The sequence below is a fragment of the Oncorhynchus gorbuscha genome, linkage group LG03, assembly GCF_021184085.1.
Source record: "Oncorhynchus gorbuscha isolate QuinsamMale2020 ecotype Even-year linkage group LG03, OgorEven_v1.0, whole genome shotgun sequence".
NCBI classification, from domain to species: Eukaryota; Metazoa; Chordata; class Actinopteri; order Salmoniformes; family Salmonidae; genus Oncorhynchus; species Oncorhynchus gorbuscha.
Window position 1 is genome coordinate 82,978,875 of NC_060175.1, and position 15,974 is coordinate 82,994,848.

Sequence of the window (15,974 nt, forward strand, 5' to 3'; positions counted from 1 at the left end):
GCCTGTTGCTCAGGCCCAGAAGCTAGGATATGCATATAATTGGTAGTATTGGATAGGACACATTCCGAAGTTTCTAAAACTCTTAAAATAATGTATGTGAGTATAACAGAACTGATATGGCTGGCAAAAACCAGAGGAGAATCCATCCAGAATTCTTTTTTTTGATGTCACCACCTATTCAGACATTTGTCTATGGGATATTCAAAGCAAATCCTCCCAGATTGCAGTTCCTATGGCTTCCACTAGATGGAAACAATCTTTAGAAAGGGTTTCAGGCCTGTTTTTTTATTTAAATGAGCTAGAATTTGTAGTTTTTCAAGGTGGCTATCATTTGGACTGTAGTCTTGTGGCACGCGTGGATGAGGGCGCGCACTTCATTATTTATCTCCGGTAATGAACATACTATACTCCGTCTTAAATTGTATAATTTCTTTACATATTAGGGTACCTGAGGATTGATTAGAAACGTTGTTTGACTTGTTTGGACGAAGTTTATTGGTAACTTTTGGGATTGCTTTGTATGCATGTTGAACGAATGGAATTACTTTTTGGGGATATAAAGAAGGACTTTATCGAACAAAACTACCATTTGTTGTGAATGTGGGACCCTTGGGGTTGCAAACAGAGGAAGATCTTCAAAGGTAAGTGATTTATTTCTGACTTTTGTGACACCTCTGCTTGTTAGGAAAATGTTTTCAAAGATTTTATGTGCAGGGCGCTGTCCTCAGATAATCGCATGGTATGCTTTCGCCGTAAAGCCTTTTTGAAATCTGACAAAGCGGCTGGATTAACAAGAAGTTAGTCTTTTAAATTATGTATGACACATGTATTTTCATGAATGTTTCATTTTAACAATTGTTTGTATTTTGAATTTCGTGCTCTGCAATTTCACCGGATGTTGTCCCACCTAGCCTTAAGAAGTTTAAGTCTACTCAATGCTTATCAAGTGATTGTAACCATGTCAAATTCAACACATATATAAGTTGTATTCTAATGATCAAATATCAACTTGGTTTTATGTAAACAACATATTGATTTCTTCAGATGGATTAATCAGACAGTAACATCTACTCTACAGCTAGCGTACCACCTCAATACATGCCTCTCTCACTTTAACGCCACAATGTAACTCCACCATGTGGTTTTCCTAATGTCTCAGTCAGGGTAGTCTTTCTCACATGTCCGCTGAAGTCAGTGATGACAGGCCTCCACAGCAGGTCACTGACCTAATAGGGGTTATTTAGGGTGAGTCCATTGTTAAGCACTGAGCAGCGGTCTCTGGCGTGTTTGGCAGCTATATTTCAACTGATAAACTACGGTGGGGAATAACACAACCTTGGTTACTGCTGTGGAAGAGGAGGTGCAGGGGAAGCAACATAAATCTCAGGGTTATCTAACAGTTCCGACAGTGTAGACTAGAAGAGGGAGGGAGAGTCATTCATCACCAGTAGGACTTTTCTAGAATGGCACACAGATACACACACAGCTCTTATGCCAGGCAACTATTCTGCCCTCTCATTCACACATATTACATTCCATGTGCTGGAAATATGCTATCATAACATTCCTGCATTGATAGACCTGTCAAAACGAACAAGAATGGAGAATAAATAATTGGAAAGCTATGTGTTTTGTGTGTGTACATAGTCTGTCTCTCTGTCTCTCCCTCTCTCTCTGTGTCTCTTTCTCCCTCCTCTCCCTCTGTCGCTCTCTCTTTGTCTCTCTCTTTGTCTCTCTCTTTGTCTCTATTTCTCTTTGTCTCTCTCTCTCTGTCTCTCTCAATTCAATTTCAATTTAAGGGCTTTATTGGCATGGAAAACATATGTTAACTTTGCCAAAGCAAGAAAGTAGATAATAAAAAAAGTGAAATAAACAATTACAATTTACAGTAAACATTACACTCACAAAAGTTCCAAAAGAATAAAGACATTTTAATGTCATATTATGTGCACATTGTTAAGTACAAAACGGAAAATAAATAAACATAAATATGGGTTGTATTTACAATGGTGTTTGTTCTTCACTGGTTGCCCTTTTCTTGTGGCAACAGGTCACAAATATTGCTGCTGTGATGGCACACTGTGGTATTTCACCGAATAGATATGAGGGTTTATCAAAATTGGGTTTGTTTTCAGATTTTTTTGTGGCTCTGTGTAATCTGAGGGAAATATGTCTCTCTAATATGGTCATATATTGGGCAGGAGGTTAGGAAATGCAGCTCAAATTCCATCTCATTTTGTTGGCAGTGAGCACATAGCCTGTCTTCTCTTGAGAGCCAGGTCTGCCCACGGCGGCCTTTCTCAATAGCAAGGCTATGCTCACTGAGTCTGTACATAGTCAAATCTTTCCTTAAGTTTTGGTCAGTCACAGTGGTCAGGTATTCTGCCAATGTGTACTCTCTGTTTAGGGCCCAATAGCATTCTAATTTGCTCAGTTTCTTTGTAAATTATTTCCAATTTTTGTTTTCTCCTGGTATGCTTGGGTCTAATTGTGTTGCTCTCCTTGAGCTCTGTGGGGTCTGTTTGTGTTTGTGAACAGAGCCCCAGGACCAGCTTGCTTAGTGGACTCTTCTCCAGGTTAATCTCTCTGTTGGTGATGGCTTTGTTATGGAAGGTTTGGGAATCGCTTCCTTTTAAGTGGTTGTAGAATTTAACACCTCTTTTTCTGGATTTTGATAATTAGTGGGTATCGGCCTAGTTCTGCTCTGCATGCATTATTTGGTGTTTTATGCTGTACATGGAGGATATTTTTGCAGAATTCTGCAAACAGAGTCTCAATTTGGTGATCGTCCCATTTTGTGAATTCTCTCTCTCCCCTTTCTCTGTCTCGCTCTGCCTCTTTCTCTCTCTCTCTGTCTCTCTCTGTCACTCTCTCAATGTCCTACACCTCCTCTGAGAGACCCTCTGCTGAGAGGTCTCTTGAGACAGCCTCAGATTCAGACCCGTGATACACAGACCATCAAAGGACCGCTGAAACAGTCTGATGTGCTGAAACAGGTCCCTCCCTCTCTCTACCCTGCAGATCTAGCACACACCTGTCGTCTGGAACTATCAAACCTCTACCACACTGGAATAGATTAACTTTACCACAGCATCAAGCACGTCCTCTTATAAGAGTTGTTTGTTTTAGTGCAACAGGTTGAGCCATGGGTGCTACTGTGTACTACTCATATCACAAAATCAAGGCTAAGTCTTCCTCCAACTCGGAATTGCATCAGCATTAGACTGACTGGTCTGATGAGCAATATGGAATAAGGAGCCATACAAACAGACTACACAAAATACAGCTGGTATAGAAACTAGATGAAGTAATAATGCCAATGAATATTCAAGTTACGAGGGATAACGGCCACGTAGCTCAGTTGGTAGAGCATGGCGCTTGTAACGCCAGAGTAGTGGGTTCGATCCCCGGGACCACCCATACGTAGAATGTATGCACACATGACTGTAAGTCGCTTTGGATAAAAGCATCTGCTAAATGGCATATATTATTATTATTATTAAGTGTGGTGGACTGGGTGAGTAATAGTGTACAGAGCCCTGGAGAGGGGGGATAAGTGTCACCTTACCTCCACAATGTGCCAGACCGTAGAGAACATAGCCTTTATGACAGAAGCACTGGAAGCTGCCGGGGGAGTTGACGCAGGAATGGTCACACGCCCGGTCAAAAGAACACTCGTCAATGTCTGGGAAGAGGGAAAATATAGAGAGACATAGGTATGACTTCACATTATTCACTTACACATCTTCTTACAACTCATTTAAGATTTTATAATGAGAAAAAAACACTATTTATGGCAGCTTGGATTAGTAATAAATTGCAATGCGACCTGGCAAATAACAAAACGTTTTTTAAAATTGAAAATCATTTTGTTTGGAATGAGACATTGGTTGACAGTCTGAGCAGGAGTCTGAGCAGGAGTATGTTTCCCCTACTGATAACAGGAGCTTTGGCCCAATTTCAATTCCCGAACTACCTGTCGATCATTTCCCCATATCACTGTTTCGTCCTCTAAAAAAAATACAATTTAATGAACGTTCCCTCTAGCTCACTATCTTGCAAGCTTCTCATTATTTTGTTCTGAAGCCAATTGGAAATAATTTGTCTGAGAAGCAGAGTCATGAATATGTCTGTCTAAAAGAAATAGCCCATACCACTCCAGCCAACTTCCCTGCCCCCTGCCACCCACCCAGCACTACATTGTTACTTTCTCTATCTGTATTCCCTGACCCTGCCCCCTGCCCCCTGCCCCCCACCCAGCACCACATTGTTACTTTCTCTATCTGTATTCCCTGACCCTGCCCCCCCCCTGCCCCCTGCCCCCTGCCCCCTGCCCCCTGCCCCCTGCCACCCAGAACTACATTGTTACTTTTCTCTATCTGTATTCCCTGACCCTGCCCCCTGCCCCCTTGCCCCCTATCCCCTGCCACCCAGAACTACATTGTTACTTTCTCTATCTGTATTCCCTGACCCTGCCCTCTGCCCCCCACCCAGCACTACATTGTTACTTTCTCTATCTGTATTCCCTGACCCTGCCCCCTGCCACCCACCCAGCACTACATTGTTACTTTCTCTATCTGTATTCCCTAACCCTGCCCCCTGCCCCCTGCCCCCTGCCCAGCACTACATTGTTACTTTCTCTATCTGTATTCCCTAACCCTGCCCCCTGCCCCCCCCTGCCCCTTCCCCCTGCCCCGTGCCCCCTGCCCCCTGCCCAGCACTACATCGTTACTTTCTCTATCTGTATTCCCTGCCCCCTGCCCCTGCCCCCTGCCCCCACCACCCACCCAGCACTACATTGTTACTTTTTCTATCTGTATTCCCTGACCCTGCCCCCTGCCCCCCACCCAGCACTACATTGTTACTTTTTCTATCTGTATTCCCTAACCCTGCCCCCTGCCCCCACCCAGCACTACATTGTTACTTTTTCTATCTGTATTCCCTAACCCTGCCCCCTGCCCCCCACCCAGCACTACATTGTTACTCTCTCTATCTGTATTCCCTAACCCTGCCCCTGCCCCCACCCAGCACTACATTGTTACTCTCTCTATCTGTATTCCCTAACTCTGCCCCCTGCCCCCACCCAGCACTACATTGTTACTTTTTCTATCTGTATTCCCTGACCCTGCCCCCTGCCCCCCACCCAGCACTACATTGTTACTCTCTCTATCTGTATTCCCTAACTCTGCCCCCTGCCCCCACCCAGCACTACATTGTTACTTTTTCTATCTGTATTCCCTGACCCTGCCCCCTGCCCCCACCCAGCACTACATTGTTACTCTCTCTATCTGTATTCCATAACCCTGCCCCCTGCCCCCCACCCAACACTACATTGTTACTCTCTCTTCCCTAACCCTGCCCCCTGCCCCCTGCCCCCCACCCAGCACTACATTGTTACGTTCTCTATCTGTATTCCCTCACCCTGCCCCCTGCCCCCAACCCAGCACTACATTGTTACTTTCTCTATCTGTATTCCCTGACCCTGCCCCCTGACCCTGCCCCCTGCCCCCTGCCCCCCACCCAGCACTACATTGTTACTTTCGCTATCTGTATTCCCTGACCCTACCCCCTGACCCTGGCCCCTGCCCCCCACCCAGCACTGCATTGTTACTTTTTCTATCTGTATTCCCTGACCCTGCCCCCTGCCCCCACCCAGCACTACATTGTTACTCTTTCTATCAGTATTCCCTGACCCTGCCCCCTGCCCCCACCTAGCACTACATTGTTACTCTTTCTATCTGTATTCCCTGACCCTGCCCCCTGCCCCCACCCAGCACTACATTGTTACTCTTTCTATCTGTATTCCCTGACCCTGCCCCCTGCCCCTCACCCAGCACTGCATTGATATTCTCTCTATCTGTATTCCCTGTCTCCTGCCCCCTGCCCCTGCCCCCTGCCCCCTGCCCCCTGCCCCCACCCAGCACTACATTGTTACTCTCTCTATCTGTATTCCCTGACCCTGCCCCCTGCCCCCTGCCCCCTGCCCCCACCCAGCACCACATTGTTACTTTCTCTATCTGTATTCCCTAACCCTGCCCCCTGCCCCCACCCAGCACTACATTGTTACTCTCTCTATCTGTATTCCCTAACCCTGCCCCCTGCCCCCACCCAGCACTACATTGTTACTCTCTCTTCCCTAACCCTGCCCCTGCCACCCACCCAGCACTACATTGTTACTTTCTCTATCTGTATTCCCTGAGCCTGCCCCCTGCCCCCACCCAGCACTACATTGCTACTCTCTCTATCTGTATTCCCTAACCCTGCCCCCTGCCCCCCACCCAGCACTACATTGTTACTCTCTCTATCTGTATTCCCTAACCCTGTCCCCTGCCCCCACCCAGCACTACATTGTTACTCTCTCTATCTGTATTCCATAACCCTGCCCCCTGCCCCCCACCCAACACTACATTGTTACTCTCTCTTCCCTAACCCTGCCCCCTGCCCCTGCCCCCACCCAGCACTACATTGTTACTTTCTCTATCTGTATTCCCTGACCCTGCCCCCTGACCCTGCCCCCTGCCCCCACCCAGCACTACATTGTTACTTTCTCTATCTGTATTCCCTGACCCTACCCCCTGACCCTGGCCCCTGCCCCCACCCAGCACTGCATTGTTACTCTCTCTATCTGTATTCCCTCACCCTGCCCCCTGCCCCCACCCAGCACTGCATTGTTACTTTTTCTATCTGTATTCCCTGACCCTGCCCCCTGCCCCCCACCCAGCACTACATTGTTACTCTTTCTATCAGTATTCCCTGACCCTGCCCCCTGCCCCCCACCTAGCACTACATTGTTACTCTTTCTATCTGTATTCCCTGACCCTGCCCCTGCCCCCCACCCAGCACTACATTGTTACTCTTTCTATCTGTATTCCCTGACCCTGCCCCCTGCCCCCTGCCCCCACCCAGCACTGCATTGATATTCTCTCTATCTGTATTCCCTGTCTCCTGCCCCCTGCCCCTGCCCCCTGCCCCCTGCCCCTGACCCTGCCCCCTGCCCCCACCCAGCACTACATTGTTACTCTTTCTATCTGTATTCCCTGACCCTGCCCCCTGCCCCCTGCCCCCTGCCCCCTGCCCCCTGCCCCCACCCAGCACCACATTGTTACTTTCTCTATCTGTATTCCCTAACCCTGCCCCCTGCCCCCACCCAGCACTACATTGTTACTCTCTCTATCTGTATTCCCTAACTCTGCCCCCTGCCCCCACCCAGCACTACATTGTTACTCTCTCTATCTGTATTCCCTCACCCTGCCCCCTGCCCCCACCCAGCACTACATTGTTACTTTATCTATCTATATTCCCTAACCCTGCCCCCTGCCCCCACCCCCAGCACTGCATTGTTACTTTCTCTATCTGTATTCCCTGACCCTCCCCCTGCCCCCCACCCAGCACTACATTGTTACTTTCTCTATCTGTATTCCCTGACCCTGCCCCCTGCCCCCCACCCAGCACTACATTGTTACTCTCTCTATCTGTATTCCCTAACCCTGCCCCCTGCCCCCACCCAGCACTACATTGTTACTCTCTCTATCTGTATTCCCTAACCCTGCCCCCTGCCCCCACCCAGCACTACATTGTTACTCTTTCTATCTGTATTCCCTAACCCTGCCCCCTGCCCCCCACCCAGCACTACATTGTTACTCTCTCTATCTGTATTCCCTAACCCTGCCCCCTGCCCCCCACCCAGCACTACATTGTTACTCTTTCTATCTGTATTCCCTAACCCCCTGCCCCCTGCCCCCCACCCAGCACTACATTGTTACTCTCTCTATCTGTATTCCCTGACCCTGCCCCCTGCCCCCCACCCAGCACTGCATTGTTACTCTTTCTATCTGTATTCCCTCACCCTGCCCCCTGCCCCCCACCCAGCACTACATTGTTACTACATTGTTACTCTTTCTATCTGTATTCCCTGACCCTGCCCCCTGCCCCCACCCAGCACTACATTGTTACTCTTTCTATCTGTATTCCCTGACCCTGCCCCCTGCCCCCCACCCAGCACTACATTGTTACTCTCTCTATCTGTATTCCATAACTCTGCCCCCTGCCCCCACCCAACACTACATTGTTACTCTCTCTTCCCTAACCCTGCCCCCTGCCCCCTGCCCCCCACCCAGCACTACATTGTTACTTTCTCTATCTGTATTCCCTGACCCTGCCCCCTGACCCTGCCCCCTGCCCCCTGCCCCCCACCCAGCACTACATTGTTACTTTCTCTATCTGTATTCCCTGACCCTACCCCCTGACCCTGCCCCCTGCCCCCACCCAGCACTACATTGTTACTTTATCTATCTGTATTCCCTAACCCTGCCCCCTGCCCCCCACCCAGCACTACATTGTTACTTTATCTATCTGTATTCCCTGACCCTGCCCCCTGACCCTGCTGCCCCTGCCCCCCACCCAGCACTACATTGTTACTTTCTCTATCTGTATTCCCTGACCCTGCCCCCTGACCCTGCCCCCTGCCCCCACCCAGCACTGCATTGTTACTCTCTCTATCTGTATTCCCTAACCCTGCCCCCTGCCCCCCACCCAGCACTACATTGTTACTCTTTCTATCTGTATTCCCTAACCCTGCCCCCTGCCCCCCACCCAGCACTACATTGTTACTCTTTCTATCTGTATTCCCTAACCCTGCCCCCTGCCCCCACCCAGCACTACATTGTTACTCTTTCTATCTGTATTCCCTAACCCTGCCCCCTGCCCCCCACCCAGCACTGCATTGTTACTCTCTCTATCTGTATTCCCTAACCCTGCCCCCTGCCCCCCACCCAGCACTACATTGTTACTCTTTCTATCTGTATTCCCTAACCCTGCCCCCTGCCCCCACCCAGCACTACATTGTTACTCTTTCTATCTGTATTCCCTAACCCTGCCCCTGCCCCCACCCAGCACTGCATTGTTACTCTCTCTATCTGTATTCCCTAACCCTGCCCCCTGCCCCCCACCCAGCACTACATTGTTACTCTTTCTATCTGTATTCCCTAACCCTGCCCCCTGCCCCCCACCCAGCACTACATTGTTACTCTTTCTATCTGTATTCCCTCACCCTGCCCCCTGCCCCCCACCCAGCACTACATTGTTACTCTTTCTATCTGTATTCCCTCTCCCTGCCCCCTGCCCCCACCCAGCACTACATTGTTACTTTCTCTATCTGTATTCCCTGACCCTGCCCCCCTGCCCCCACCCAGCACTACATTGTTACTTTCTCTATCTGTATTCCCTGTCTCCTGCCCCCTGCCCCTGCCCCCTGCCCCCTGCCCCCTGCCCCCTGCCCCCCACCCAGCACTACATTGTTACTTTTTCTATCTGTATTCCCTGACCCTGCCCCCTGCCCCCACCCAGCACTACATTGTTACTCTCTCTATCTGTATTCCCTAACCCTGCCCCCTGCCCCCCACCCAGCACTGCATTGTTACTTTATCTATCTGTATTCCCTCACCCTGCCCCCTGCCCCCCACCCAGCACTGCATTGTTACTCTCTCTATCTGTATTCCCTCACCCTGCCCCCTGCCCCCACCCAGCACTGCATTGTTACTTTATCTATCTGTATTCCCTCACCCTGCCCCCTGCTCCCCACCCAGCACTACATTGTTACTCTTTCTATCTGTATTCCCTGACCCTGCCCCCTGCCCCCACCCAGCACTACATTGTTACTCTTTCTATCTGTATTCCCTGACCCTGCCCCCTGCCCCCCACCCAGCACTACATTGTTACTTTCTCTATCTGTATTCCCTGACCCTGCCCCCTGCCCCTGCCCCCTGCCCCCACCCAGCACTGCATTGTTACTTTCTCTATCTGTATTCCCTGACCCCGCCCCTGCCCCCCACCCAGCACCACATTGTTACTTTCTCTATCTGTATTCCCTGACCCTGCCCCATGCCCCCCACCCAGCACCACATTGTTACTTTCTCTATCTGTATTCCCTAACCCTGCCCCCTGCCCCCTGCCCCCACCCAGCACTACATTGTTACTCTCTCTATCTGTATTCCCTAACCCTGCCCCCTGCCCCCCACCCAGCACTGCATTGTTACTTTTCTATCTGTATTCCCTGACCATGAGCTAAAATAAAAAGTCCCAGACATTTTCCAGAAAACATTTTTCTCTCTTTTAGGGAGCGTGCAATTGGCATGCTGACTGCAGGAATGTCCACCAGAGCTGTTGCCAGAGAATTTCATGTTCATTTCTCTACCATAAGCCACCTCCAATGTCATTTTAGAGAATTTGGCAGTATGTCCAACCGGCCTCACAACCACAGACCACGTGTAACCATGCCATCCCTCCACATCCAGCTTCTTCACCTGCGGGGTCATCTGAGACCAAAGTGGGAAGGCCTATACCCTCCCAGGTCCACCCATGGCTGCGCCCCTGCCCAGTCATGGGAAATCCATAGATTAGGGCCTATTGAATACATTTTTATTGACTGATTTCTTTATATGAACTGTAACACAGTAAAATCATTGAAATTGTTGCATTTTGCATTTATATTTTACGAATGTGTCATAGACACAGCCAATGAGTTTTCTACTCGACAAGCCCCTTGTAAGAACACCTCCAACTAAAGAAGTGGGCTTGGGTTGAGATGAAACACCATTTCCAGGATGTGATCCATTTTCAAAAGAGTAGACAGGGAGTCTTCAGTGTGTCGAGAGGAACACAAGCTGATGTCGAACATTTCAATCACCCGTAAAAGGTTTTATTACTGCAATTTGGCACAAAGAGGAGATATTCATTCAGGTAAAGAATTGGAAGTGATCTCCACTTCATGTTCACATTGTGAACTCTCGTTCACAATACCTTGAACGGAATCATATTTCTGTTTAACACTGGGCTACTGAGGAAGAGATGCTTTTCATATATTACCACATTGGGTTATTACTTTGGGGCTCAGTAGAGCTTTAAGGGGCAGTGCAGTTACACATTTGATTGTACATTTTTGTAATGATATTTCCACACTATGAGGTCGAAATAACACTCAGAAACTATGAAAATTATGATAATGCCCTTGTTGTCTAAGAGCTGTTTGAATGAAAAATCCTGGAATTTCAACCTGTGGGATGGAGTTTTTGACCCAAATCATGAAATCCCAATCTTACCAATGACCAGTCATCTTATATATGTATCATATTATATATGCATGTTATTTGCATAAGTATCCTCCTACTTTGAATGGGTAAGTGGGTTTTGACTAAATGGGATAGAGCATTTGTCAGATTTGACTTTTCGTAGCAGGTTAAGATAACTTATGCAGCAGGTTAGGATAATTAACGTAGCAGGTTAGGTGAAATAGGTTAAGGTTAGGAAAAGTTTTGACGGCAATTTGACAAAAGCTGTATCCCTTCTAGGGTAAGCCGGGTAGGCTCTAGCTGTGTATGTATATGTGTATGTATATATATTTACATTTGTATCAACACACCAACACAATCAGACAGAGCATTTCAATGGCAAAGGAGGCTCATGGAAATAAATGATAAAAAATGTATTTTGAGTTATTTTCATTAAATAAAAACAGTGATGATTTAAACATACAGTAATGATTTTTAAAATCATTTAAAATCAATTTTTAAATGTAAAATGTAAAGACTGCATGGGGGCTTTAAGAGCTAACTTTTACATAGCTGTCAAAAATAGAAATGAATTGGCATCTAAATGGCATCATTTGTTTCGTTTGAAAGAACTCCTCTGGGATATTGGGATGCTAGCTAACATCTCAGGACTGGGGATGACAGGGTACATGCTTTGCTGCTTGGACATACTCTATCCAGCTCTGATCAATATGATTGAATGGGAAGAAGCAACCTGTAACGTTGTATTGTACTACACTGCAGAAAGTAAGGGATGGGCTTGGATGTTTCAGGATGCCTGGGACTATGTTCGTTGTTTACCAGCAGGTAAGGTGAGGTATGCAGTGGTTGGCAGGGCTTGAGACCCATGGTGTACGTGCAGATGAGGAACACACTGAAGGAACAGTGGCTGCTGTTTTTTTAACACAACACAGGCAGAAACCCCCTTGCTTGCTCCCTCCATCTGAACAATCTCACATTTCTACAATTGTGTTATTTATGGGGTGCCAGGCATATGACTGCATAAGATAAAATAAAAAATAAAAAAACAAAGCCACAGATTTCTTCCGCCAATCCTCCTCCGTAGCAGCAATTACGCTGACTCACGCTGTGCCAAACTGGCCTACGAATCTCCCCACCACCTCCTTTTCCCCCCTCAGCTACAAAAAATAACAATCCTTCAGAGCAAATAAATGTTACAACAATAGAATGGTGAAACAATGCTTGGCAGAGGCTGTTTACACAGAGTAGATAAGGCCTTGATGCTCCTCCTGGGGGAGACCTAGTAGGATCTGATAAGGGCCCTCCGACAACGCCCTCATAGGGATTAGCAGGGGATGAGGGGTGGGTAGGGGGGAGGAAGGGTCGAGGAAAGCCTCCAAGCCCTGGACCGGGCCAGACATGTCGCGTCTTGATTGATGGGCCGTGGGCCGCTGACAGCTGGGAAACACAGTGTCCGTTCAAAGCAAGATAAACGGGGTTGTGGAGTTCAGTTTATACATCCCAATACCTTACCACAGTATGCACTTTGTGTACTGTAGTAGGTTCTTCTTTTTACCGAACAGCACAGCCACATCTCTAATAAGTCAGGATTTATTAGGATTGTTTTTATAGCTATTTTACTCACGTATGGCACTGTCCTCAGGTGGTATAGATAAGAGCGTTATTTGGGCCTATGCTTAGCACATTTCCCTCTTCCTTTTTACTCCCCAAAGTTCCAAACAACAATGGCCAACCAGGCCAGATCTGAGCTAGCTAGCGTGGATGGTCCCTGCTGTAGTCAACCAGCTGGGTCTTGGACTGAGGAGGTGCTGACCACACACCACTTACCTAAGAATTATACTGAACAAAAATATAAACGCAACATGCAACAATTTCTAAGATTGTACTCAGTTACAGTTCATATAAGGAAATCAGTCAGTGGAAATAAATGGATTAGACCCTAACACAGATACAGATTCCAGGGAGCGTTCACCGAGCATGCACAGAACAGCTGGCACCCATATTCATTTTCAACCTCTCCTTGTCCCAGTCTGTAATCCCCACATGTTTAAGATGAGCACCATCCTTCCAGTCCCCAAGAACTCTAAGGCTTCATGTCACAATGACTACCGCCCTGTAGTACTCACTTCTGTAATCATGAACAGTAGCAGAGAAGGTGGAAAGTTTTAAGTTCCTCGGCGTACATATAACGGACAAAATGAAATGGTCAACCCACACAGACAGCGTGGAGAAGAAGGCGCAACAGTGCCTCTTCAACCTCAGGAGGCTGAAGAAATTTGGCTTGTCACCAAAAACACTCACAAACTTTTACAGATGCACAATCGAGAGCATCCTGTTGGGCTGTATCACAGCCTGGTCCGGCAACTGCTCCGCCCACAACCGTAAGGCTTTCCAGAGGGTAGTGAGGTCTGCACAACGCATCACCGGGGGCAAACTATCTGCCCTCCAGGACACCCACACCACCTGATGTTACAGGAAGGCCAAAAAGATCATCAAGGACAACTACCACCCGAGCCACTACCTGTTCACCCCGCTATCATCCAGAAGGCGAGGTCAGTACAGGTGCATCAAAGCAGGTACCGAGACTGAAAAACAACTTCTATCTCAAGGCCACCAGACTGTTAAACAGCCACCACTAACATTGAGTGGCTGTCACGACTTCCACCGAAGTTGTTCCCTGTATGCATTTTTGCACTGTATCTTTGCACACAGAGGGCCATACACACTCACAAACACTAACTCCATCATCAGCTCACTCACACATACATTTATACTGACTCTACACCCACTCACATACAAGCTGCTGCTACTCTGTTCATCATACATCCTGTTGCCTAGTCATCTTACCCCTATACCTTTCTACCTCTATCACTCCAGTATCCCTGCACATTCTGAATATAGCATTGGATCTGACCCTGTATATAGTATGCTTACTTACTTATTGTGTTCTTCATATTTCTTTTTATTTCTTGTGTGTTTTTCTAGTATTACATTGTTATTGATCATTGCATTGAGTTCACTGTACTTGTGCATGTGACATTAAAAACATTAAACTTGATATGCATCTGCTGGTCACAGATACCTTAAAAAAAAGGTCGGGCGTGGATCCAAAAACCAGTCAGTATCTGGTGTGACCACCATTTGCCTCGTGCAGCGCTAAATAACTCCTTCACATGGAGTTGATCAGGCTGTTGATTGTAACCTGTGGAATATTGTCTCTCTCCTCTTCAATGGCTGTGCAAAGTTGCTGGATATTGGCGGGAACTGGAACACGCTGTCGTACACGTTAATCCAGAGCATCTGAAACATGCTCAATGGGTGACATGTCTGATGAGTATAAAGGCCATGGAAGAAATGGGACACTTTCAGCTTCCAGGAATTGTGTACAGATCCTTGTGACATGGGGTTGTGCATTATCATGCTGAAACATGCATTTGCAATTGTGTTTGTTGTCTGTAGCTTATGCCTGCCCATACCATAACACCACCGCTACCATGGGGCACTCTGTTCACAACATTGACATCAGTAAACCACTCCCCCACACGACGCCATACACGTGGTTTGCGGTTGTGAGGCCGGTTGGACGCACTGCCAAATTCTCTAACACAATGTTGGAAGAAGCTTATGGTAGAGAAATTAACATTAAATTATCTGGCAGCAGCTCTGGTTGACATTCCTGCAGTCAGCTTGCCAATTACATGCTCACTGAAAACTTATGATATCTGTGGCATTTTCTTGTGTGACAAAACGGCACATTTTAGTGTGGCATTTTATTGAACCCAGCACAAGGTGCACCTGTGTAATGATCATGCTGTTTAATCAGCTTCTTGATATGCAACATCTGCCAGGTGGATGGATTATCTTGGCAAATGAGAAATGTTCACTAACAAGGATGTAAACAAATGTGTGCACAAAATCTGTGAGAAATACACTTTTTGTGTGTCTGGAAAATCTCAGGGATTGTTTATTTCAGTTTATGAAAAATGTTGCGTTTATATTTTTTCAGTATAGAATATTGCTGTTGATGTTAGGACATTGGATAAAGGTGTCCACTCAAAAAAAGATCTGCACAAAAAACATTAAGAAAAAATGGCCAAGCACTATATTGACAGTTACCTATCAAGGAAATACAGTAAGATCATGTGGGACTACCTAACCATGATATATTGAGGAACAAAACACCTCTTCACACGCTGTAAACAAACAATAACACTATAGAATAACACTATAGACCTGCTAAAATCCCTGTCTCCCTGCCATGGACCAGTCAGTCAGTCAGACAGTCACCCAGGTATAGCAGACACCCAGGATTACTGCAACAACCTGACAGCAATTTAGAGAAATGAAGCTTTTCTCTCTTTTTCTTTCTTTTCAGCAGGAGGGATAGGAGCTGGCGGAGTAGACTAGACGGATGAGTCTGTAGCCAGCGTGGCGCGGTGTAGCACGGGGTGCAGCAGAGCGTGTTGGCCTGACAACGCCTCACTCAAAAAGAGGCCAGCTTTATCAACACCCCTCATCTGCAGACAAAACAAACTGTTCCTGACAATCTCCACACTGTTCCCAAGTAGCTCCCCAGACATACAACACAACACCACCCTTCTCCTCTCAGCTCGGAATATTCCCAAGACCATATGGCTGAGTTGGTTGGAGGGAACATTAAAGATGTGTTCTCTCCCTTGGGCCATATTGTATGTGTTAAATGTGAAACGCTTTGGGTAAAAGCATCTGCCAAATTATGTAAAGAGATTCCAAATGAGGAGAGAAAGATTCCTGCCCCAAATAGTCAGGTTGATGTACCTTTACATGCTCTAAAGTTAAATTATAGAAACAGTTGGTCTCCATACAGTGAGTTGAACAGCATACTTGGTATAGATGTGCATGTTTAGGATGACGTGTTTCAGTGTTGAG

The 15,974-nt window shown here is 47.1% G+C and overlaps 1 protein-coding gene across 6 annotated transcripts in view; it reads right to left on the reverse strand.

Moving 5' to 3' along the window:
* LOC124032063 (signal peptide, CUB and EGF-like domain-containing protein 3) overlaps positions 1 to 15,974 on the reverse strand; it is a 125,310-nt gene that overhangs the window by 12,380 nt on the left and 96,956 nt on the right. For all 6 annotated transcript variants that reach the window (XM_046344097.1, XM_046344095.1, XM_046344100.1 and 3 more), the window contains one exon: positions 3,569 to 3,685. In XM_046344097.1, coding sequence (XP_046200053.1) covers positions 3,569 to 3,685 — 117 coding nt within the window. The remainder of the gene's footprint in view (positions 1 to 3,568; positions 3,686 to 15,974) is intronic.